General features: G+C 49.6%; 2 protein-coding genes across 2 annotated transcripts; both read left to right on the forward strand.

Moving 5' to 3' along the window:
• Positions 1–1588: 1588 nt before the first annotated feature.
• RPL8 (ribosomal protein L8) lies at positions 1589–4292 on the forward strand. Its single transcript, XM_055432320.2, has 6 exons — positions 1589–1722; positions 1957–2103; positions 2186–2327; positions 2545–2763; positions 3783–3898; positions 4099–4292. The coding sequence occupies exons 2-6, from the start codon at positions 1966–1968 to the stop codon at positions 4255–4257; spliced, it is 774 nt and encodes a 257-aa protein (XP_055288295.1). The 5' UTR covers positions 1589–1722; positions 1957–1965; the 3' UTR covers positions 4258–4292.
• Positions 4293–9578: 5286 nt separating this feature from the next.
• Positions 9579–21512, forward strand: ZNF34 (zinc finger protein 34). The gene is made up of 8 exons (XM_055432253.2): positions 9579–9672; positions 10256–10378; positions 13665–13883; positions 14592–14644; positions 14811–15039; positions 15349–15475; positions 15872–15982; positions 18132–21512. Exons 5-8 carry the CDS (start codon positions 15007–15009, stop codon positions 19493–19495), a joined length of 1635 nt encoding a protein of 544 aa, XP_055288228.1. The 5' UTR covers positions 9579–9672; positions 10256–10378; positions 13665–13883; positions 14592–14644; positions 14811–15006; the 3' UTR covers positions 19496–21512.
• Positions 21513–22017: the final 505 nt, after the last annotated feature.

Here is a 22017-nt window from a genome sequence, read left to right on the forward strand (position 1 = left end):
TTACTGTTCCCATGAAAGACAGCAGGAGCATAGGGTTCTGTTTGCCAGAGATGCTAGCGTGGGGAGCACAGCTGAACAAGACAGAAGAGGGGCATGGTTACTCGAGTTTATTCCAAATTACTCATGTGTGTAGGTGTGAGAAGAAATATTTAAGAATAACTTTTAATGGAAATGGACCTCGGTGGTATTAGAGGGTACCCTGGCTGACCAGTGTGAGCAAAGGCACTGTGTGGGGAGTGCCTCATCTGGGGACAGAGGCAGTTGGGCCCCTCCTGAAGATCTGAGAACCCCATGCCTAGGGAGGCTGTCCTCACCACCCTGAATGACCCAGATCTGCAGAGACCTGGCTGTATGTCAGGCTCAGTGGCCTCATGTGGAAGCCAACATTCAGACTAGTGAGGGGAGCTGAGGCACAGATCTCAGGACTGCGGGAGGTTCGCCAGCCAGTACTACCATCTCTGCATAGATGCACCAAGCATGAGGCAGGGGTGTGCACCTTCCAAGCCCCACCATCAGCTGCCCTCCCTTGAGTCTACACATGTGCCTCAAGGTAGGCCTTAGGGAGGAGTCCACATGAGCAGGACCCCTGGATCAGCACGTCTCAGGCTTCCCGGGGCCCATGGCCCCCAATGGGGTGGGGGCTCACTGCTACCAGACATGCCCTGGCTCCTGGGCTTGCACTGCTACCCCTGTGGTACCCAGGTGAGAGCCTGGACACAAGCCTGGAGTGGGCTTGGTCAGCCTCATTCTGGATGTATCCACAGCTTGGGAAGCCAATTTAGGGTCAAAGGGAGAGTGGAGGGCCGTGTGTCCCGCCCTCCCCCTCCCCCATACTCCATCCCAGGGACCCCACAGCACACAAGTCCAAGCACTGTACCCACCTCTGACCAGAAGGTCCTCCAGGCCTTTGCGGAGCTGACCTCAAAACCCCTCAACCTGCCCCAAGGAGATCCAGGTGCCCCTCAGCCCTGGCCCTGCTGTGGGCAGTGCTGCCCCCTGGTGGGCTCTCCCTGACAAGCCCAGTCAGTTGCCTCTTAGTGGGCCTTGTGCAGTCCCCTCAGATCCCTCATGGTTTCAGAACGTGGCCACATGGCCACTTCCTTCCCGCTCCTGTCATCTTCCGATGTCTCCCTAGCATCCACCCCTGCGAGGCCACACTGCAGCAAAAACACCACCCCGGAGTCCCGAGCGCAAGCTCCTCTGCTCCGTGAGACCCCTGCCCTCCCTCACTCCCTACTTCGCCGGCTCTCCCCTCTCAGGCCTAATCTGCACACCCAGGGTCCTGATTACTAAAGTCTCCCCCTCTGCGCCTACTCTGTTATCAGTCAGGGCTTCCACCTCCTCTTCTGCTAACTCCGCGGACCTTCTCTGGAAGGACTCCTCCCACTTCTTCGGGAGACCGCTCTCCGAAAGAAAGAAAGATGTATCCTGCTGGAGACTCCCTGCCGGGTAGCCTTGCCCGCCCAATCCGTTGCCCCTCTGCTAGAGAAGCAGCCTCGCCGCCAGACCCGCGGATCTTAAGTGCAGCGCCCGCCCGTCTAACTCAGTGCGCCTGCGCAGAGGGCCGGGAGCGAGGGAGGGGCTACGGGCGACCGCCATAGAACTACAAGTCCCGACGTGCATTGCGGCGACGGCCCTTGACCGGAAGGTTAGGGCCCCACCCCGGAAGATAAGGCGGCCCTCAAGTGCCGTGTCTCCTCTTTTGGCCGCGCTGTGCAGCAGGTAGGACGTGTTGGTGCTATCCGGTGCTATCCGGCGCCATCCGGCGCCCCCCCGTTGTCCTAGGCTCCGCTAGGGACCCTAGGTGACTCTGGAAAAAGCCCCGGGGCGCACGGCTGGGACTGGGGACGCGGAGGGTCCTGAGGGCGGGAGGGAGGAGCCGAGGGAGCGGGGCCCCTGAAGCCCGGAGGTGGGGATGCCAGGGCCGGACGGCCGCTAACCGTGAGTTGCCTCCAGACCGCCGCCATGGGCCGCGTGATCCGTGGGCAGAGGAAGGGCGCCGGCTCTGTGTTCCGCGCACATGTGAAGCATAGAAAAGGCGCCGCGCGCCTGCGCGCCGTGGATTTCGCCGAGCGACACGGATATATCAAGGGCATCGTGAAGGTTCGGGGCGTGGGCCGGGACGGGTGGGGTCGCGGGGCGCCCAGCGGGACCTCCAAGCCGCTCACGCTGCCTCGACCCGCAGGACATCATCCACGACCCGGGCCGCGGAGCGCCCCTTGCCAAAGTGGTTTTCCGGGATCCGTACCGTTTTAAGAAGCGGACAGAGCTGTTCATCGCTGCTGAGGGCATCCACACCGGCCAGTTTGTGTACTGCGGCAAAAAGGGTGAGCTCCGCGCCGAGGTGAAAGGTCTTAATGGGGAGGGACTTGCGGTGCCTGGCGGTTTACAGCTTGGGTCGAGGGAGGAACGGTGAGGCTGCAGTCTTCCACTTGGGGACACCTGCTTGGCCAGGCGTCCCGGTGAGTGCCCGGAAAGCTGTAGGAGGAGGCTGGCCTTGGTTTTGGCAAGCAGTGGCGAGGACATACCACTTTTCTCTTGCAGCCCAACTCAACATTGGCAACGTGCTCCCTGTGGGCACCATGCCTGAGGGCACCATCGTGTGTTGTCTGGAGGAGAAGCCTGGTGACCGAGGCAAACTGGCAAGAGCGTCCGGAAACTACGCCACAGTCATCTCCCACAACCCTGAGACTAAGAAGACGCGAGTGAAGCTGCCTTCAGGTTCCAAAAAGGTCATCTCCTCTGCCAACAGAGCTGTCGTCGGTAAGTGGAAGGCAGCAGTTGTATGCTGTGGGTCCCCTGTGAACAGCCAGCAGCTAGACGGGCCAGGAACCTAGCTGCCTGCTTCACTCAGGCGGCTTTTTAAGCTTGAGCACAATGTGTGGTCTAATTCGGGATACTTGTTAAGTGGGTGCAGGTAGTTCCTGTTTAACTCTTGGTTGTGCGTTGAATGAGAATGGGTTCAACATGCTGGACTAAAGTAAAGGCAGGCTTAGCTGCGTTCTGGAATAACCTAGATTTAGGTGATCTTTGCTTTTGTGGGCCACCTGGTTAAAGCCACACAGTATGTTGAAATGCATGTACTCAAGTTTGTTGGCTCTTTGACAAGATCTTTGAATCTGTGTGGCAAATACGGTCTTCCCTGGGCAGGGGGAGGCTCTTGAGGGTGTGCTCACAGAATAAACAAAACAATGGCAGAAAAGTGGTGGGCCAGGTAAGCTGTCCTGTTTGCGGTGGGGAGGAGCTTAATGTCAGACCCTACAAAGGGGAGGACTTCTGAAAAGCCGTGGCTCAAGGTGGGCATTCCAGACGATGTTGAGTAAAGCCCTGGTTTAGCTACCCTGCAGCTGAAGGGTAGCCAACACGCTGTGTGTGTTAGTTGCTTAATCTTGTCTGACTCTTTGCGATCCCATGGACTGTAGCTTGCCAGGCTCTTCTGTCCATGGACTTCTCCAGGCAAGAATACTGGAGTGGGTTGCTGTTCCCTTCTCCAGGGCTTCTTCCCAACCCCGGGATTGAACTCAGGTACTCTGCATTGCAGACAGGTTCTTCACTGTTTTAGCTGCCAGGGCAGCGCCAGCTGATAGGCTGTAGCGAGATGCACTGCTTGGTGATGGTCTCCAGCCATGTTTGAGGCTCCTGGGATCTCGTGATCCCGAGCGACATGTGGTGGTGGGGCAGTGGCAAGGACACACCAGGGCATGCTCTGCCTGATGGGAGTGTCCCCCAGTGCTGGGTGGGGTGGGTGATGCATCTCCCTGAGTCTCCTGGTCTCCCAACAGGTGTGGTGGCTGGAGGTGGCCGCATTGACAAGCCCATTCTGAAGGCCGGCCGTGCCTACCACAAGTATAAGGCAAAGAGGAACTGCTGGCCACGGGTGCGGGGTGTGGCCATGAACGTAAGTAGCCCAGAAGTGGACAGTGGGGTCAGTATTCAGTGTATGAGGGCGGTGACACTGGGTGGACAAGTTCCTTCCTGGAGTGTCTCCTCTGTGGTGGGAGATCTGTGGTGTGAGGTGAGTGATTCTGCCAGTTCCCAAGCCCTCCTGAGGTAGATCAGGGTCAGCCCCACCTCACCATCACCTCCTTCTTTCTGCAGCCTGTTGAGCATCCCTTCGGAGGTGGCAACCACCAGCACATCGGCAAACCCTCTACTATCCGCAGAGACGCCCCTGCTGGCCGGAAAGTGGGTCTCATTGCTGCCCGCCGGACTGGGCGTCTCCGGGGAACCAAGACTGTGCAGGAGAAGGAGAACTAGGGCTGTGGCTCAATAAAGCTTGTTTCTTTTCACAACCGAGCTGTGTGTTTCTGTGGTTACGGGAACATTGGAGGCTCTGGGTGGTGAGGCTGCTGGGTCGCTTCACGGCTTGCCTCTTGTAAATTGCACCCCCCCACCCCCGACACTTAGAGCAGAGCTCACTCGCAAGGAATGAACCTCCATGTCTCCCGTTCATTACCTTCAACTTGTCTTGAGGGTCTGGGTGCTGTTGGGTGTGAGTGGTGTCCCTGGTGCCACAGGCTGAGGGCCAGAGTGTTCTGTCCTGCAGGGGAAGGACCAGACTGACTTCTCCACAGATGGGCTTCCTTCTTGGCGATAGCTCACCTACACTTTGTCTGGGATGATGGACTGGTCAAAGCTGATAGGGTCATGGTGGCTTAGGCACCAGTGTCGATTGGGGGCCCATCACTGACAGGACCGTGCGCTTCCCCAGGCCAGCTAGAATGCCCTGCCCCTGATGGATCTGCCTGTGAGCTGATGTGAAAGCAAGAGCTGCGAGCCACTGTGGCTAACTGACCACAGGAATGAATGGTACGCAGACAGTAAGGGGTAAGGGGGCAGTAAGGGTGGGTGACTGGCTCAGGAAGGATGCTCCTCTCGCCTGGGTGGAGGGCACTGGCAGCCACCTTCCTGAGTGGCACACATCAGCTGGTCACCTTGGCTGTCTCGGGGTGCTGTGTGGCAGGGCCCCTCCTGGGTGACGGTGTGACTGGTTCCAGGTGGCTCCGTGTTCTCATGGTCCATGCCTGTTGCTAGTGTGAACTTCAGTTTTGGTCTTGCCTTTCGGAGGCCCCACCTGCCCTCAGCCACCCACACCTAGACAGTGACCCATTGTTGGTGAGACCTCTGTCATGAGAGCTGCTTCCTGGAGAAAAGGGCACTGGACATGTTTGCCAGGACATAACTTGCTTTACTGGGTAAAGCCTGGGGCTTTGTCCAGGGGGCTGGTCAATAGGGAGGGTTTGCTCCAAGAACATTAAGGCCACATTTACAGGTGTTGGTGCTGGGGGCAGTGGTTTAAAACAAGGGCTACTCTGACCAGTGTGTGTGTTAGTCGCTCATTCCTGTGTGAATCTTTGCGACTCCATGGACTGAAGCCCCCCAGGCTCCTCTGTCCATGGGGTTTTCCAGGCAAGAATATGGGAGTGGGTTGCCATTCCCTTCTCCAGGTATCTTCCCAACCCAAGGATGAAACCCGCTTTGCAGGCAGATTCTTTACTGTTTGAGCCACCAGGGAAGCATTTTCATTTTTTGAGTGAACACATGGCCCTGAAGAAGGGTGTACTTTTCTGCCTTTCAGTTCAGTCGCTCAGTCATGTTTGACTCTGCAACCCCGTGAACCGCAGCACTCCAGGCCTCCCTGTCCATCACCAACTCCCAGAGCACCCAAACCCATGTCCACTGAGTCAGTGATGCCATCCAGCCATCTCATCCTCTGTTGTCCCCTTCTCCTGCCCTCATTCTTTCCCAGCATCAGGGTCTTTTCAAATGAGTCAGCTCTTCGCATCAGGTGGCCAAAGTACTGGAATTTCAGCTTCAACATCAGTCCTTCCAATGAACAACCAGGACTGATCCTTTAGGATGGACTGGTTGGATCTTGCAGTACAAGGGACTCTCAAGAGTCTTCTCCAACACCACAGTTCAAAAGCATCGATTCTTTGACACTCAGCTTTCTTTGCAGTCCAACTGTCACATCCTTACATGACGACTGGAAAAACCATAGCCTTGACTAGATGGACCTTTGTTGACAAAGTGATGTCTCTGCTTTTTAATATGCTATCTAGATTGGTCTTAAAGTTAAGTTTGAGACTCCATAAAAGTTTCAGCAAAAAAAAAAAAAGAAAAGAAAAGTCTATGGTTATATAAATAATCAGGTCAAGTTTATTGAGAACAGATTTATTTTGTAAACAAGTCTTAATTTGGTTATATTTGGTAGAAATGAGAGTGATTTTAGGGAGAAAAAGATGTTTCAATGAATGTTGAATCCTAGTTTGTTAATGGAAGTCTGTATCTACTAAGACTCATTTCCTGAATGATCATTGCTGTTATGTGATATTAATATGGGATTTGGTTGAGTTCTTAAAGAGCACCCTAGGTTTGTTTCTGAAGCTTGTCTCAGTGATCTATCTTTGGATGAAGATCAGATGCCTTATGACCTGCAACTAGGACTGGAAAAAAGACATAATTTAAGGGACTGTCTCCAACCTGGATGGAAGGACTTTTTTCAGAAGAAACTACACTACACCAGGATGAGAAGACGACGACATCAGAGGTAGACAGCTTGCCCAAGATGCTGGACCTGATTCGTATGATTATTTATGATGTTTTCTTGACTTCTTAGACCTCTGCATATAAATCAAATGCTTTTTTACCATAGGCCTGATCCTATGCTAGTTTTAGAAATTAATCCAATTGTCGGGTTTGTAGACATGTAAAAGCTCATTCTGCTTATACAAAAACTCTGTTAGACTTGTGCCATCCTAATGTCCTTAAACCATGGCAAAAGTCTGCTTCTAAATTGGAAAATGAAAAACAATAGCTGGAAATCAGAGTCAGGGCTATGGGAAATCCAAGATGGCTGCTTGGCTTTTCTCAGCTCCCTGACAAACCTCATTTTTTATGTGATGGGTTAAAGCCTTCCTGGCTACAGGGTTAATGCCTCCATAATGAAAAATCATGGAATATTAAGCTTGTTAATTGTTAAATTAAGTTTCTAGTTTTGTTAATGTCTAGTGTTTACTAAGACTCATGGCTGAAACAGTTCCTTGTTACGTGATACTGCTAAAAGATTTAATTAAGTTATTAAAAAGGACACTCTAGGTTAGTTTCTAAAGCTTATCTCAGTAACCAATCTTCAGATAAAGGTCAGATGCTCCATAATGTACAACCAGGAGATTAACACCAGGCTATAGGCTTCCCTGGTGGCTCAGAGGTTAAAGCATCTGCCTCCAATGCGGGAGACCCGGGTTCGATCCCTGGGTCGGGAAGATCCCCTGGAGAAGGAGACGGTAACCCACTCCAGTATTCTTGCCTGGAGAATCCCATGGACGGAGAAGCCTGGTGGGCTACAGTCCACGGGGTCGCAAAGAGTCGGTCACGACTGAGCGACAGAACGGAACGAATGGAACGGAACGGAAGATTGGTCATAACTTTCCTTCCAAGGAGTAAGCGTCTTTTAATTTCATGGCTGCAATCAATCTGCAGTGATTTTGGAGCCCAGAAAAATAAAGACACTGCTTCCACTGTCTCCCCATTTATTTGCCATGAAGTGATGGGACCGGTATGGACCTAACAGAAGCAGAAGATATTAAGAACAGGTGGCAAGAATACACAGAAGAACTGTACAAAAAGGATCTTCACGACCCAGATAATCATGATTGTGTGATCACTCACCTACAGTCAGACATACTGGAATGTGAAGTCAAGTGGGCCTTAGAAAGCATCACTACAAACAAAACTAGTGGAGATGATGGAATTCCAGTTGAGCTATTTCAAATCCTGAAAGATTGAGCTGCACTGAGAAAGAGCTGCACTCAATATGCCAGCAAATTTGGAAAACTCAGCAGTGGCCACTGGACTGGAAAAGGTCAGTTTTCATTCCAATCCCAAAGAAAGGCAATGCCAAAGAAAGTTCAAACTACCGCACAATTGCGCTCATCTCACATGCTAGTAAAGTCATGCTCAAAATTCTCCAAGCCAGGCTTCAGCAACACGTGAACCGTGAACTTCCAGATGTTCAAGCTGGTTTTAGAAAAGGCAGAGGAACCAGAGATCAAATTGCCAACATCCGCTGGATCATGGAAAAAGCAAGAGAGTTCCAGAAAAACATTCATTTCTGCTTCATTGACTATGCCAAAGCTTTTGACTGTGTGGATCACAATAAACTGTGGAAAATTCTGAAAGAGATGGGAATACCAGACCACCTGACCTGCCTCTTGAGAAACCTGTTTGCAGGTCAGGAAGCTACAGTTAGAACTGGACATGGAACAACAAACTGGTTCCAAATAGGAAAAGGAGTACGTCAAGGTTGTATATTGTCACCCTGCTTATTTAACTTATATGCAGAGTACATCACGAGGAACGGTGGGCTGGAAGAAGCACAAGCTGGAATCAAGATTGCCGGGAGAAATATAAATAACCTCAGATATGCAGATGACACCACCCTTATGGCAGAAAGTGAAGAGGAACTCAAAAGCCTCTTGATGAAAGTGAAAGAGGAGAGTGAAAGAGTTGGCTTGAAGCTCAACATTCAGAAAACAAAGATCATGGCATCTGGTCCCATCACTTCATGGGAAATAGGTGGGGAAACAGTGGAAACAGTGTCAGACTTTATTTTTGGGGGCTCCAAAATCACTGTGGATGCTGACTGCAACCATGAAATTAAAAGACGCTTACTCCTTGGAAGGAAAGTTATGACCAACCTAGATAGAATAAAAAGCATTAGACATTAGTTTATCAAACAAGGTCCGTCTAGTCAAGGCTATGGTTTTTCCATTGGTTATGTATGGATATGAGAGTTGGACTGTGAAGAAGGCTGAGCACCGAAGAATTGATGCTTTTGAATGTTGGAGACTCTTGAGAGCCCCTTGGACTGCAAGGAGATCCAACCAGTCCATTCTAAAGGAGACCAGTCCTGGGTGTTCATTGGAAGGACTGATGCTGAGGCTGAAACTCCAATACTTTGGCCAGCTCATGCGAAGAGTTGACTCACTGGAAAAAAACCCTGATGTTCCGAGGGATTGGGGGCAGGAGAAGAAGGGGACGACAGAGAATGAGATGGCTGGATGGCATCACCGACTCGATGGACATGAGTTTGGGTGAACTCCGGGAGTTGGTGGTGGACAGGGAGGCCTGGCGTGCTGCGATTCATGGGGTCGCAAAGAGTCAGACACGACTGAGCGACTGAACTGATGGGACCGGAGGCCATGATCTTAGTTTTCTGAATGTTGAGTTTTAAGCCAACTTTTTCACTCTCCTCTTTGACTTGAATCAATAGGCCCTTTAGTTCTTTTTCACATTCTGCCTTTAGCTGTAAAGAAAAGGGCCTTCCTGATCTTAGTTGTAGTGCCTTGAGTGGCTGTCTAGGGAGAATGTCACTGAAAATAATTTTTTGAATCTTGAGCACCAAAAGCCTTCGCCTAGCCTTCATTTCAAGGCGTCGGGGTCGTGAGTCCAGACTGCCAACTGGAGGCAGCTTTTGGACCTAAGGCTTAGGGTTTATGTTCCTCTAGACGGCTGACCACCGAGACGCGGAGTCCTGTTCCCAGAGCGACCGGAAGACGCCTCCTGCCAGTATCTCGGAGGAAGGATCGTCACTTCCGGTCAGGTTTAGGTCTTCAGGGCTTAGCGAGCAGGTGGGGCCTGGTCTGTCAGCCGCTGTTGGGCGACGCTGAGGTGAGGGTGGGCGGTTGGGGTTGGGGAGGGGGCGGCCGCGGGGCGTCCGGGACGTTCCGTCGACTCCAAATCTCCCGCCGAGGGTCCCAGCCGAAGGCCTCGAGCCCCACGGGTTCCTCCCGGCTGGGTCGTTCCTCGCCGGCCCCCTCTACCGCGGTGGAGCCTCGGTCACCGGCCCCAAGCCCGTCCTGGTCTCTCCACCGGACTTCCCTTCTGGGTCGCCCCAAGGGGCTGCTTCCACGGAGTGAGACGTTGCCGGTAACCAAGCGCCGCGCGCGCCGGCCTCGCCCCACCGTGGCCCTTCTCCACCTCCGCCTCCTGACTCAGGGGCCTCCAGCTGGCCGCTCGCCAGCTCCTGTCACCTCCCGCAGCAGCGCCCTCCCCAGTCGCCCTGCGGGCCCCGCCCCCCGCACGTTTCTCCCTCCCCACTCGTTTCTGCTGCTGACCCTCTGAGACTTTTCTGCCGCAGCCAGATTTCTGTTTCTCTTCTCAGAGGCTTTTACTCAAGGTTTGAAACCTTTTTATTTGCCCCATAGGTTTCTGCTTTTAATATGTCGCTTTAAAAAATACTTTTTGCTCACAGATATCCAGTTACATACTTGTGCGTCTTTTGTGCAATAGCAAGAATTTCTAAAGGGCACGTGCCTTCAATTTGGTTTCCTGTCCCAGGGCTTCGAAGTGTTTCAGCTCTGCCAGGTAGGGCCAGGTGAGTTTTCAGAGTGACTAGCAGACTGTCTGCGGGACTCTGGGAGTCCCTGTTTCTCAGGCCTTCGTGTATTCAGTCTCCCAGTCGTGTCCCGACTCTTTGTGACCCTATGGACTGTAGCCCACCAGAGTCTTCTGTCCATGGGATTTTCCAGTCAAGAATACTAAAGTGGTTCGCCATTTCCTTCTCCAGGGGATCTTCCCCACCCCGGGGTCAAACCCGCGTCTCCTGAGTCTCCTGCATTGCAGGCAGATTCTTTACCACTGAGCCATGGGGGGAAGCCCAGCGGTAGATATTGTGAAGCGTTTTATATATTTTCCCTTATCTGTGGTGATGAGAAGTCCCGTTCTAATGTGTGTTTTCCTAATTCTTAATTACACTGAAAATCTTTAGATGTTTATTGGACACTTTGATTTCTTTATCTGATTTACTAGGTTTCATCCTGTGCTTATTTTGTGTGTGTTGAGTGGCCTTATTTTTTATTTTTAAATAATTATTATTTTTGGCAGCATCGAGTCTTCGTTGTGGCATGCATGATCTCCCTTGAGACCAGCTGACTTCTTTTTAGTTGAGGCGATTGCTCAGTAGTTGCAGTGCTTGGCCTTAGTTGGGCAGCGAATGTGGGCTCTTAGTCCCTTGATTAAGGCCCAGAATTGAACCCAGGCCCTCAGCATTGAAAGCACAGAGTCCTAACCACTGGACCACCCAGGAATTCTGGTTTAAATATTGATTTTTGCTTGTTTCTTTTTGTATTTTTAAATACATTCTATGTATATCTTTTATTGTTGCTGCTGTTTAGTTTAGTCATTTCTGACCTTTGCAACCTGGTAGACTGTAGCCCCTGAGAAGGCAGTGGCAAGCCACTCTAGTACTCTTGCCTAGAAAATCCCATGGACAGAGGAGCCTGGTAGGCTGCAGTCCATGGGGTCGCTACGAGTCAGACACGACCGAGTGACTTCACTTTCACTTTTCACTTTCACACATTGGAGAAGGAAATGGCAACCCACTCCAGTGTTCTTGCCTGGAGAATCCCAGGGACGGGGGAGCCTGGTGGGCTGCTGTCTATGGGGTCACAAAGAGTCGGATACGACTGAAGTGACTTAGCAGCAGCAGCAGCAGACTGTAGCCCGTGAGGCTTCTCTGTCCATGGGATTTCCCAGGCAAGAATACTGGAGTGGGTAGCCATGTCCTTCTCCAGGGAATCTTCCCGACCTGGATCAAACCTGCTATATCCTGCAGTGACAGGCTGGTTCTTTACTGCAGAGCCACCTGGGAAGCCCATAACTTTTATTAAGTATGTTTGAAAATATCTTCTCTCATCATGCCATTTGTTTTTAATTTTGTGGTGTCTCATACAGAAGTATTTTTTGATAGAGTAAAATTAAGCAATTTTTTCTGTTTGGATAGTGTGTTTTCCATATTATTTTGTCATAATAGCCATAAACATTTTTAAGAAACAGGCCTTCAACCTGTCTGAAATACATTTTTGTGTGCCATGGAAGGCAGGATCTAATTTTACTTGCCTGTGGAAAATCAGTTGTGCCAGTCCCATTTATTGAGTGATGCATTGCTGTTAACATCGCAAGTGTATATGCATGGAGCTTATATAGGAGTGTTGAGCATTTTTGGATTTTGATACCCAGTTGAGCATGATCCTGGAATCAGTTCCCTATGGACAGTTAGGGACAACTGTATTTCACTTTTATGACCGCAGCCCTGTGATAAGACTTGATATCTGATCGGGCATGGCTCTGCCTGAGTTCTTCTTTGGCATTTCCTTGGTTAATCTTCGGTCATGACTCTCATGATAGTCATTGTGCTCAGATATCATGATATGTTCTGTTTTTTTTTTTTGGCTGCACTGGGTCTTTGTAGCTGCTTGGACTTTCTCTAGTTGCGGTGTACAGTCTTCTCCTTGCAGTGGCTTCTCTTGTTGTGGAGCCTGGGCTCTAGGGCTTGTGGGCTCAGTAATTGCAGCTCTTGGGGTCTAGACTGAGCAGGCTCAGTAGTTGTGACACATGGGCTCAGTTGCCCCTTGGCACGTGGGATCTTCCCAGGCTAGGGATTGAACCCATGTCTCCTGCAGGGGGATTCCTAATGACTGGATCACCAGGAAAGTCCTATTGCAATTTTGATTGTATAGAATTAATAGATTCATTTGGGGAGAATTGACATTTTTATATTGAGTCCTCCTGTTTATGAACACTGTCTCCTTCTCCATAGGTGTTTTTTTTTAAAGTGTCCTTCAGTAAAGTTTTGTTCATAAACATACATTTTTTTTGTTAGGTGCTGTATAGTTTTTGTAGGTGTTGTGAAAGCTGTTTTTTGGTTGCTGATTACTAGTACACAGGAGTGATATTAACTAACGTGTTGACCTCCTATATAGCAGTCCTGTTGAACTTTATCATCCCAAAACTTAGCTAATCTTCTTGCATTTTTTTATGTAGATGGTCTTATCATTCTCAAATAATGATGATTTTGTCTATTCTCTTGCAGTCTTCATGGCTTGTGTTTCTTTTCTGGTCAAGCGATAGCTCTCAGGATCTCAGTTCCCCAACCCGAGATCGGACCTGTGCTCCCTTACCACTGAACTATGGCATCTGCTTCTTTTTCTGTGACTTAATGCATTGACTGGGGTCTTTGGTGCATTGTTACAGCAGCGGAGTGAGGAAGTGAGCATCTGCACCTTGTCACTGACCAATGCAGACGCTTCTGTTGTGTTACCTTAGGGTTGCTACTAACCAGACTTGAGTGCTGGGGCTGCCAGGGGCTAGGCTCGCACTCTGAAAACCACTGCTGTATGTGTGATATGTAGCGTTGTGTTCCCTGTTTTGTTCTTTAAAATACTGTGTCCTTTTCCATCTCTTCCCCACATTGGACTTGCCAGATGTTATTAGCATTTTCAAAGAACCAAGGTTGAGATTATTTTCTGTTTCTTTAAATCATGTTTGTTTTCTTGATATTCTTTTCTTGAGTTGCTTTCTTATTCTGTGTCTGGTTTCTTGTTTAATGCTTAGATTATTCTTTCAATCCCTTTGTTAAATGTGTTAAGGATGCACATTTTTCCTCAGGTAAGCTTTATTTCCATTTTCCCTTTCCCTTCAGTCTCTGTTCTTATGTTTTTCTTGAAGGAGTACTTTTAAAAAATTAATCAGGTGGTAGAACCACAATATGAATGTTTGCCAAAAGATACCAGTCTTTGGAATTTTTTGAAACTTTCTTTTTTTGCTTGCTGCTACTGCTGCTAAGTCACTTCAGTCGTGTCCTACTCTGTGTGACCCCATAGATGGAAGACCACCAGACTCCCCTGTCCCTGGGATTCTCCAGGCAAGAACACTGGAGTGGGTTGCCATTTCCTTCTCCAATGTGTGAAAGTGAAAAGTGAAAGTGAAGTCGCTCAGTCGTGTCCGACCCTTAGCGACCCCATGGACTGCAGCCTACCAGGCTCCTCCATCCATGGGATTTTCTAGGCAAGAGTACTGGAGTGGCTTGCCATTGCCTTCTGGTATGTGGTATTTCTTATAATAATCAGTGTCCCTTTTGAAAAAACATGTGTATGTATTCTCTGTGCTTTAAGTAGGTGTTCTCTACTTGATTCACTCACTTCTGAGGAAAGTGTTACAGTCTCTCATTGCAGGGGAGGGTTTGTATGTTTCTTATTGGCACTGCACTTAGCTCTGACTTTCTATACTTTGAGGATTTTTTGGTAGACACATGTGTTTATAATTATAGCTTTTTGGTGTATTTTTCCTATTATTAACATGCAATGTCTGCTTTTATTCCTAATAATGATTATTGGTTTGAGTTTTGTTTTGATTGGTATAAATATTGCTAAACCACATGCAGCAATGCGTATTAAGTTTGCAAATAGTGTGCCAAAGGGAGGAAGCCAGCGCAGAATGTAGAAGGCATAGCTAGTCTGATGGAGTCCCCGGGATCCTGGTCTGTGCTGGTGAGAGGAGGGTAGTGGCTCTCCCTTGGGAGGTCAGGGAGCAGGTAGAGCCTGCATTTGCCGGAGGGCTGATGGCTGGTTCTATGGGCTAAGCCCCTTGAGCGGTGTGGTCAGGATTTGTTGACCTTGCTGTATAAATGTTTTACTCCAATCAAGAGCTTTAAAAATACAGAGAAGGTAAATATAGCTATCGTAGCTTTGTTTTAATTACTGTTTCTTTGGTCTGCCTTATGTTTAGCCTTTCTGTGTATTTTATTTTAGGTTATATAGGTGCACTTTGTGTATCTGCTTGGGGAGTTTTTTGCATCCAGTAGGTGAGTTTAATCCTTTTGCTTCAGTTACCCATCCATTGGACTTACTTCTGCTCATTTTGTATCTTTTGGCTCCTAATCTTTGTCTTTGCTTTTCGCCTTCTATTGAATTTTTTTAACTTCTCTTTCCTTCTCAGCCCTTAATGTGTTATCTTTATTTCATATAAAGTGAATGACTCTCCATTCTCCACCTGAATGAGACAACTCTGTGCCTGGGAGGAGGTAGGGGCAGATGATCTGAAACATTGCACACGTCTGCAGGGAGCAGAGTCTGCCTGGGAGGCCGAGTGTTGAGGCCAACTGCGGGAGGGACCAGGCAGTGACTGGCTCCTGCATCCATCCCAGGAAGCCCAGGGTACCAGGGGATGGCAGCTTTGCATCTGTGTGCCCTGCCTCAGGTGAGCATCTGTCCTCCCTGGGAGGCGGGAGGTCTTCTCCCAGGGCTTCCCTGTCTGCTCGGCCTTAGCAAACCGTCAGGCTTCCCTGGTGTGGGATGCTGAGGGGTGCTGAGCAGAGGGAGGGTGACCTTGGGGGTGTCTAGCCTCCCTGAATGGGTTGGCTCAGCAGTCAAAGGGTCCAGGCCCACCCTCCCCCCACTATTCCAGGCCACACATGGGGGTCAGGCCTGTAGACACTCCTGTGCTGTTTCTCCAGCCCAGGGCCCAGCCTGAGCCATGCCTGGGCCTCAGCAGCTCGTGTTGTTACAGGCTGAAGTGACCTTCGAGGACGTGGCTGTGCTCCTTTCGCAGGAGGAGTGGGGCCTTCTGGGCCCTGCTCAGAAAGGCCTCTACAGGGAAGTGATGCTGGAGACTTACAGGAACCTGGTATCGCTGGGTGAGGCCCCTCGCTGGGATGCAACTCGAGGAACAGCCCTGGGGGCTGGGGGCTGAGCAGGGGCTGGGTTGGGGGCCTCATCCCCTGAGTTCAGAGACATATTACTACTGACTCTGGCCCCAGGCAGGCCTGGTCTGCACAGCAGAGGGCCCCCGGTGGGGCTTGGTTAGGTGGCCCCAGGTGAGACTGCCTCCCTTCCCCAGGCCCAAGGCAGATGCGCCTCTTGGTGGAGAGAGCCCTTGTGCTCAGATCTTCAACTGCACGCCCATGCCCACCCCTCCAGGGAGTATCCAGACTTCCTGTCACCCCCGCATGCGTATGTCCTCTCCCTTGGCAGTCCTGGGTGAGCCCGCACTGTGTCCGTGGCACCCACCCCAGGCCCCATCTCCTTCCCAGGAGCTGGACTTGGAGGTCCCAAGCCGGAGGTGATTGTACAGTTGGAGCGAGGGGATGAGCTGTGGGTCCTGGACATGCATGGGGCAGAGCAACCAAGCGTCGATGGCTCAGGTGCGTGGGGGACTGCCACCCCAACTCACCTGCTGAACAAGCATGTGTTGGGGCCCACAGAATGGTACCAAACTGACTCATGGATTGGGAAGAAGATGGTCGGCCCTGGGAGTGGCCTCTGCCACAACCTGGGTGCTCTTTTAATTGAAATATAGTTGATTTACAGCATTCTGTTAGTTTCAGGTGTACAATTTAGTGATTCAGTATTTTTGTAGATTATATGCCTTTTTTTTTTTTTAGATTATATGCCTTTTAAAATTATTACAAAATAATGGCTGTTTCCCCCATGTGGCACAGTATCTTTATTGTTTAGTTAGGGGTAATTCTTCGGAGAAGGCAATGGCAAGCCACTCCAGTACTTTTGCCTAGAAAATCGCATGGACAGAGGAGCCTGGTAGGCTGCAGTCCATGGGGTCGCTACTAGTTGGACACGACTGAGCGACTTCACTTTCACTTTCACACATTGGAGAAGGAAATGGCAACCCACTCCAGTGTTCTTGCCTGGAGAATCCCAGGGACGGCGGAGCCTGGTCGGCTTCCGTCTGGGGTCGCACAGAGTAGGACACGACTGAAGTGACTTAGCAGCAGCAGCAGCAGGGGTAATTCTTGAGCTGAATCTTGTAGAAGGGTGATAGGGGGCTGTGTTGATGGGGGAGAAGAGGGGCGGACACTTGGGCATGCCCTGAGGGACCCCCTGGAGCCCTGCCCTCCAGAGTCCTGCCTTCCGAGGAGCATCAGGTGGTCAGACGGGGCCACAGGGAAGAACATCACTTCGTCACCCTCCTCTGAGTTAACCTACTGGATGGTTATAGACTTTACAGGAAAGGGAGGGGGTACACATCACCTTGGATTTCAGCACCCAGATACAGATGTGTGCCGGTGTGCGCCTGCTGTCCCTTTTCCAGTGGAGTCTAGTCCACGCCCGCACACGGACATCACTTCCTAGCAGGAATGCAGTGATCGGTGTGCATTACTGGGTGGCTGATTTCTCACTGGACGCATGTCTGTTTCTGTCCCTGTCCTCACTGGAGGTGCTTGGGAAGGGTGCTCTCTAGACTCACTGCTGTGATGACCTGAGTGTTGTCCTGCAGATGTCTTCCTAGTGTCCCTGGAAGAAACTGTTGGCTCAAAGGACGTGAATTTCTCTTTTGTAAATTTGTTTCTTCAGATATAAATGCTTACAGAAATGAGACGAATCCTATTTATAGCTCAGTGAATTTATACAAACAGTCCACCCACCAGATCAAAATAGAGAACATTCCTAGTTCCCTGGGAGACCACAGGGCCTCCTCTGTCATCTCCCATAGCTCCCCTGGGCCTTCTGTCTGACTCCTGCAGGGCAGGGCTGACGTGTTATATGGAGTTTGTTTGGTCTCATCATCATATGCTGTTCTGTCATGAACATACCACAGGGTATTTTCCACTATACTTCTGCAGGGCATTGGTTGTCCCCACCTTGGGCCTTTTTGTGTGTGTGTGTGTCTTGGCTCATAGAGAACAAGTTTCTGATGAGCAGGTTCTGCACATGGAGTCACTGTGTGTCTTGTCAGGGAAGGAGGGGTGGACAGGGCCTCAGATGAGGGCATCCTCCGTGGCGTCTGGAGTGTAAGTGCTAGTGGCTCACAGGTGGTCTCTCAGGACCCTGGGGAGCCCTGAGGTTGGTCGTGGCCTGTGTGCTTGTCCCCTCATCCTGAGTCAGCACACGCCGTGCCCTCTCTGCTCGTGGGGAGGCAGCTGGTTTCCCACCGTGGATGTTGGGGTGGATCAGCTGGGGCAGCCGTAGACTTGTTCAGGTTTCACTTCTTCATCAGGTATCCTTAATGTCCTCTGGGGCCCCTCCTTGCTCTGGTTTTGGTGATGCTGTGAAGCTTCCATCTTCTGTCCTTTTGGGATGAGGACGGGTATCCTGCTGTCCCACCCAGCGGCCTCTGTGTGCAGGAAAGGTTGGGTATTAAGAGCTGGGCGGATGCTTGCACTGCCCTGTGATTGCAGCCCTGGGCAAGGCTTTTAGCTTCTGAATGCCAGGCTCTTGTGTCTGCATGATGTTGGAGATGGTGGAGCTGGTAGTCCACAAGTGGTTGGCAGCATCTTTTACCTTCCTTCCAGAGTCAGAACAGGTGACCCCGAGGTGTTCTGTTTGTTGTTTCAGCTCATGGGACCAGGACTGAGAACCAGGAGGTCACATCAGGCGAAATGCTGTTTGGGAGAGAACTGGACCCACTCAGGGGGAGTGTTCTCCAGGGACCTGAGCCAGGAGAAGCCCATGAGTGTGTCAGGGAGCCAGAGGGGCACCTGGTGAGGCCTGGGGAGCAGAGAGGCCCCAGGCTAGTCACACTGGCCAATGAGGAGTGTGGCCTGGAGTCTGGAGGAAACCTCAGGTCGGGGTCAAGGCCTATCCCTGATCAAAGACCTCACAAATGTGATATATGTGAACAGAGTTTTGAACAGAGATCATATCTTAATAACCATAAACGTGTACACAGGTGCAGAAAAACAAATACAGTTCACAGTTCAGGGGAAATTTTCCCTGCAAATTTAGTTGTTAAAGAAGACCAGAAAATTCCTGTTGGGAAAAGATTGCTTTATTGTAGTTGTTGTGGGAAGGCCTTCAGGTACAGCGCTAACCTTGTCAAGCACCAGCGACTGCACAGTGAAGAGAAGCCCTACAAGTGTGAAGAGTGTGGGAAGGCCTTCCCCCAGAGCTGTGAGCTCATCAGTCACCGGAGGATGCACTCTGGAGAGATCCCCTACTGTTGCGATGAGTGCGGGAAGACGTTCAACCAGAGGCCCAACCTCATGAAGCATCAGAGGGTCCACACTGGGGAGAAGCCCTACAAGTGCAGCGAGTGCGGGAAGCACTTCAGTGCCTACTCCTCCCTCATCTACCACCAGAGGATCCACACGGGGGAGAAGCCCTACAAGTGCAGTGACTGCGGGAAGGCCTTCAGCGACGGCTCAATCCTCATCCGGCACCGTCGGACCCATACCGGAGAGAAGCCATACGAGTGCAAAGAGTGTGGCAAAGGCTTTACCCAGAGCTCCAATCTGATCCAGCATCAGAGAATTCACACTGGGGAAAAACCCTATAAATGTAACGAATGTGAGAAAGCCTTCATCCAAAAAACCAAGCTTGTTGAACATCAGAGAAGCCACACCGGAGAGAAGCCCTATGAGTGTAATGACTGTGGCAAAGTCTTCAGCCAGAGCACCCACCTCATCCAGCACCAGAGGATCCACACGGGAGAGAAGCCCTACAAGTGCAGTGAGTGCGGGAAGGCTTTCCACAACAGTTCCAGACTCATCCACCATCAGAGGTCACACCACGGAGAGAAGCCATATAAGTGTGCTGATTGTAAGAAGGCCTTTAGCCAGGGCACGTACCTCCTGCAGCACCGGAGGATCCACACTGGGGAGAAGCCTTACACGTGTGGCGAGTGCGGCAAGGCCTTCCGGCACAGCTCCAACATGTCTCAGCACCAGAGGATTCACCTCCGGGAAGACTTCTCCCTGTGACGGTCGGGAGGTCCACGGTCTGTGGTGTGCTTTCCCCTTGTGACCACCCTCTACTTACTGTCCACATGGTGTCACAGGTGAACAGGCACTTCTAATTTTAAAAAACTTCCTTTCTTAAAAGCAGTGCATGTTCATTTTAGAGAAATTGAGTGGAAAAAAGGTAAGCAAAAAGGAGAAGCCCTGTGGCCTACCCTTAGAAAGAGAACTCACCACTATTGTGATCAGTGTAGGTTGTGTACAGACACTCAGACAACATCCACAAGAGAAGTACTGTGGAACTTGTAAGTGCAGCTCCTATTTCCTCAGTCCTAGAAAACTCACACTGGAGAGTTCTGCATGTTTATGTGGTTTTACACCTTTGTAAATTTAAAAACAGCATGTTGTTCATACTTTCCTAGAGTTGATACTGCCTTCTTTATTGTGGTAATAACATTGTGTGTTAGTCACTCAGTTGTGTCCGACTCTTTGTGACCCCATGGACTGTAGCCCGTCAGGCTCCTCTGTCTATAGGATTCTCCAGGCAAGAATACTGGAGTGGGTTGCCATTTCCTTCTCCAGTAAAAACATTACATTTACCATTTTAACCATTTTTAAGTGTATAATTCCGTGGTATTAGATACATTCACAGTGTTGTATGATCATCAGCAAATCTGTTTCCAGAACTTTTTTATTAGAAATTCTGCACTCTTCTCCTTTTCCTTATTCTCTCTTAAGAATTTGCTTACTCTGAAGTACCTCGTGTAAGTGAGGTCACACATTTGCCTTTGTGTCCTGGCTCATTTCACTTAGCTGAAGCGTACTCCATTGTTTGCAGACACCATGTTTTGTTCACCCATCATCATCTGTTGATGGGTTACGGGTGTTTCTGCTTGTTGACTTTGTGCATAATGCTGCTGTGAAGGTGTACAAATCTGTGCTTGTACTTTCCATCCTTCCAATACTTTGGGGTATAATCCCAGGAATAAATTTGATGGATCATATGGTAATTAAGTTTTTGAAGAATGACCAAACTTTCCCAAATTGGCAGTGTCATTTTACATCCCTACTGTCAGTTCGTGAAGGTTCCAGTTTGTCCGTCTTCCTCAATACTTGTTTTCCATTGTTTTGATAATAGTCATCCTGATGAGTGTGAAGTGGTATCTCATTTGCTTTTGGTTTGCATTTCCCTGATGACGAAGGATATTGAGCATCTTTTCATGCGCCTTTGACTATTTATTTCTGTCTTCTTTGGAGAAGTGTCTATTCAGACCCTTGGCACATTTTTGAATTGCGTTGTTTTTGTTGTTGAGGTGTAGGAGTTCTTTATGTATTTTGAAGGGTAATCTTTTTAATTTTCCATTTTTTAAAAAAAATATATTTTATTGAAGTACAGTTGATTTACAGTGCTTCAGGTGTACAGCACGGTGATTCAGTTATACAGATACACATATTATTTTTGAAATTATTTCCCATCAGAGGTTGTACAAGATGTTGACTATATTTCCCTGTGCTATACAGTAAACCTTTATTGCTTGCATGTCTATTTTTTAATTAGAAATCTAACATTCTATTCATATTCAGGGGGTAATCTTTATCAGGTTAATATACTTGTAAATATTTTCTCATTCTATGAGTTTTCTGTCTACTCTCTTGATAGTGTCCTTTCATTCACAAAAGTTTTTAATGTTTATGAAGTTCAATGTATCTAGGGCATCTCTGGTGGCTCAGTAGTAAAGAATCTGCCTGTCAGTGGAGGAGACATGAGTTCAATCCCTGATCCGGGAAGATGCCCACATGCCCTGGAGCAACCAAGCCTGTGCGCCGAACTCTGAGCTTGTGCTCTGGAGCTCACTCGCCCTAGAGCCCCTGCTCTTCGACAAGAGAAGCAATGAGAGACACCTGCGCACAGCTGCTCGCTGCAATTAGAGAAAAAGCCCGCACAGCAGTGAAGAGCCAGCACAGCCAAAACAAGACAGAACAAAAGCCTGTGCTTAGGGTGTCATATTCAGGAAATCATTATTAAATCCAATATTACGAAGATGTGCCCCTATCTTTTCTTCAAAGAGATTTATAGTTTTAGGTCTTATGGTTGGGTCTTTGATCTGTTTTGAGCGAATTTTTTATATATGTTAACAGGTAAGGGTCCAACTTATAATCTTTTGTGTGTGGATATACAGTTTTCCCTATAACATTTCTTGAAAAGCTTTATTTTTCCCCCACCCACTGAATGGTGTGTTAGCTCAGGCTGCCATAACGAAATATCACAGACCAGGTGGTTTAAAATCCGTAAGTTTATTTCTCACGTTTCTGGAGGCTGAGAAGTCCAAGACCAGTGTGCTGGCTGATTTAGCTCCTGGTTAGGGTACAGCCACCTCAGTGTGTCCTCACTTGGTGGAGAGAGATGTCAGGTGTCACTTTGCTGGCCGGAGAATGAAGCCTGTGATTAGAGGGTTAAAAACTTCCACCTCCAGGGAGCGGGGACAGGCTGGAGGTTGAACTGATGGTATCTGCAAAGGAAGCCTCCATAGAAACCAACAGAGCTT

Source organism: Moschus berezovskii, chromosome 16, assembly GCF_049115385.1.
Source record: "Moschus berezovskii isolate FMDL1 chromosome 16, NW_MosBer_1.0, whole genome shotgun sequence".
NCBI lineage: Eukaryota > Metazoa > Chordata > Mammalia > Artiodactyla > Moschidae > Moschus > Moschus berezovskii.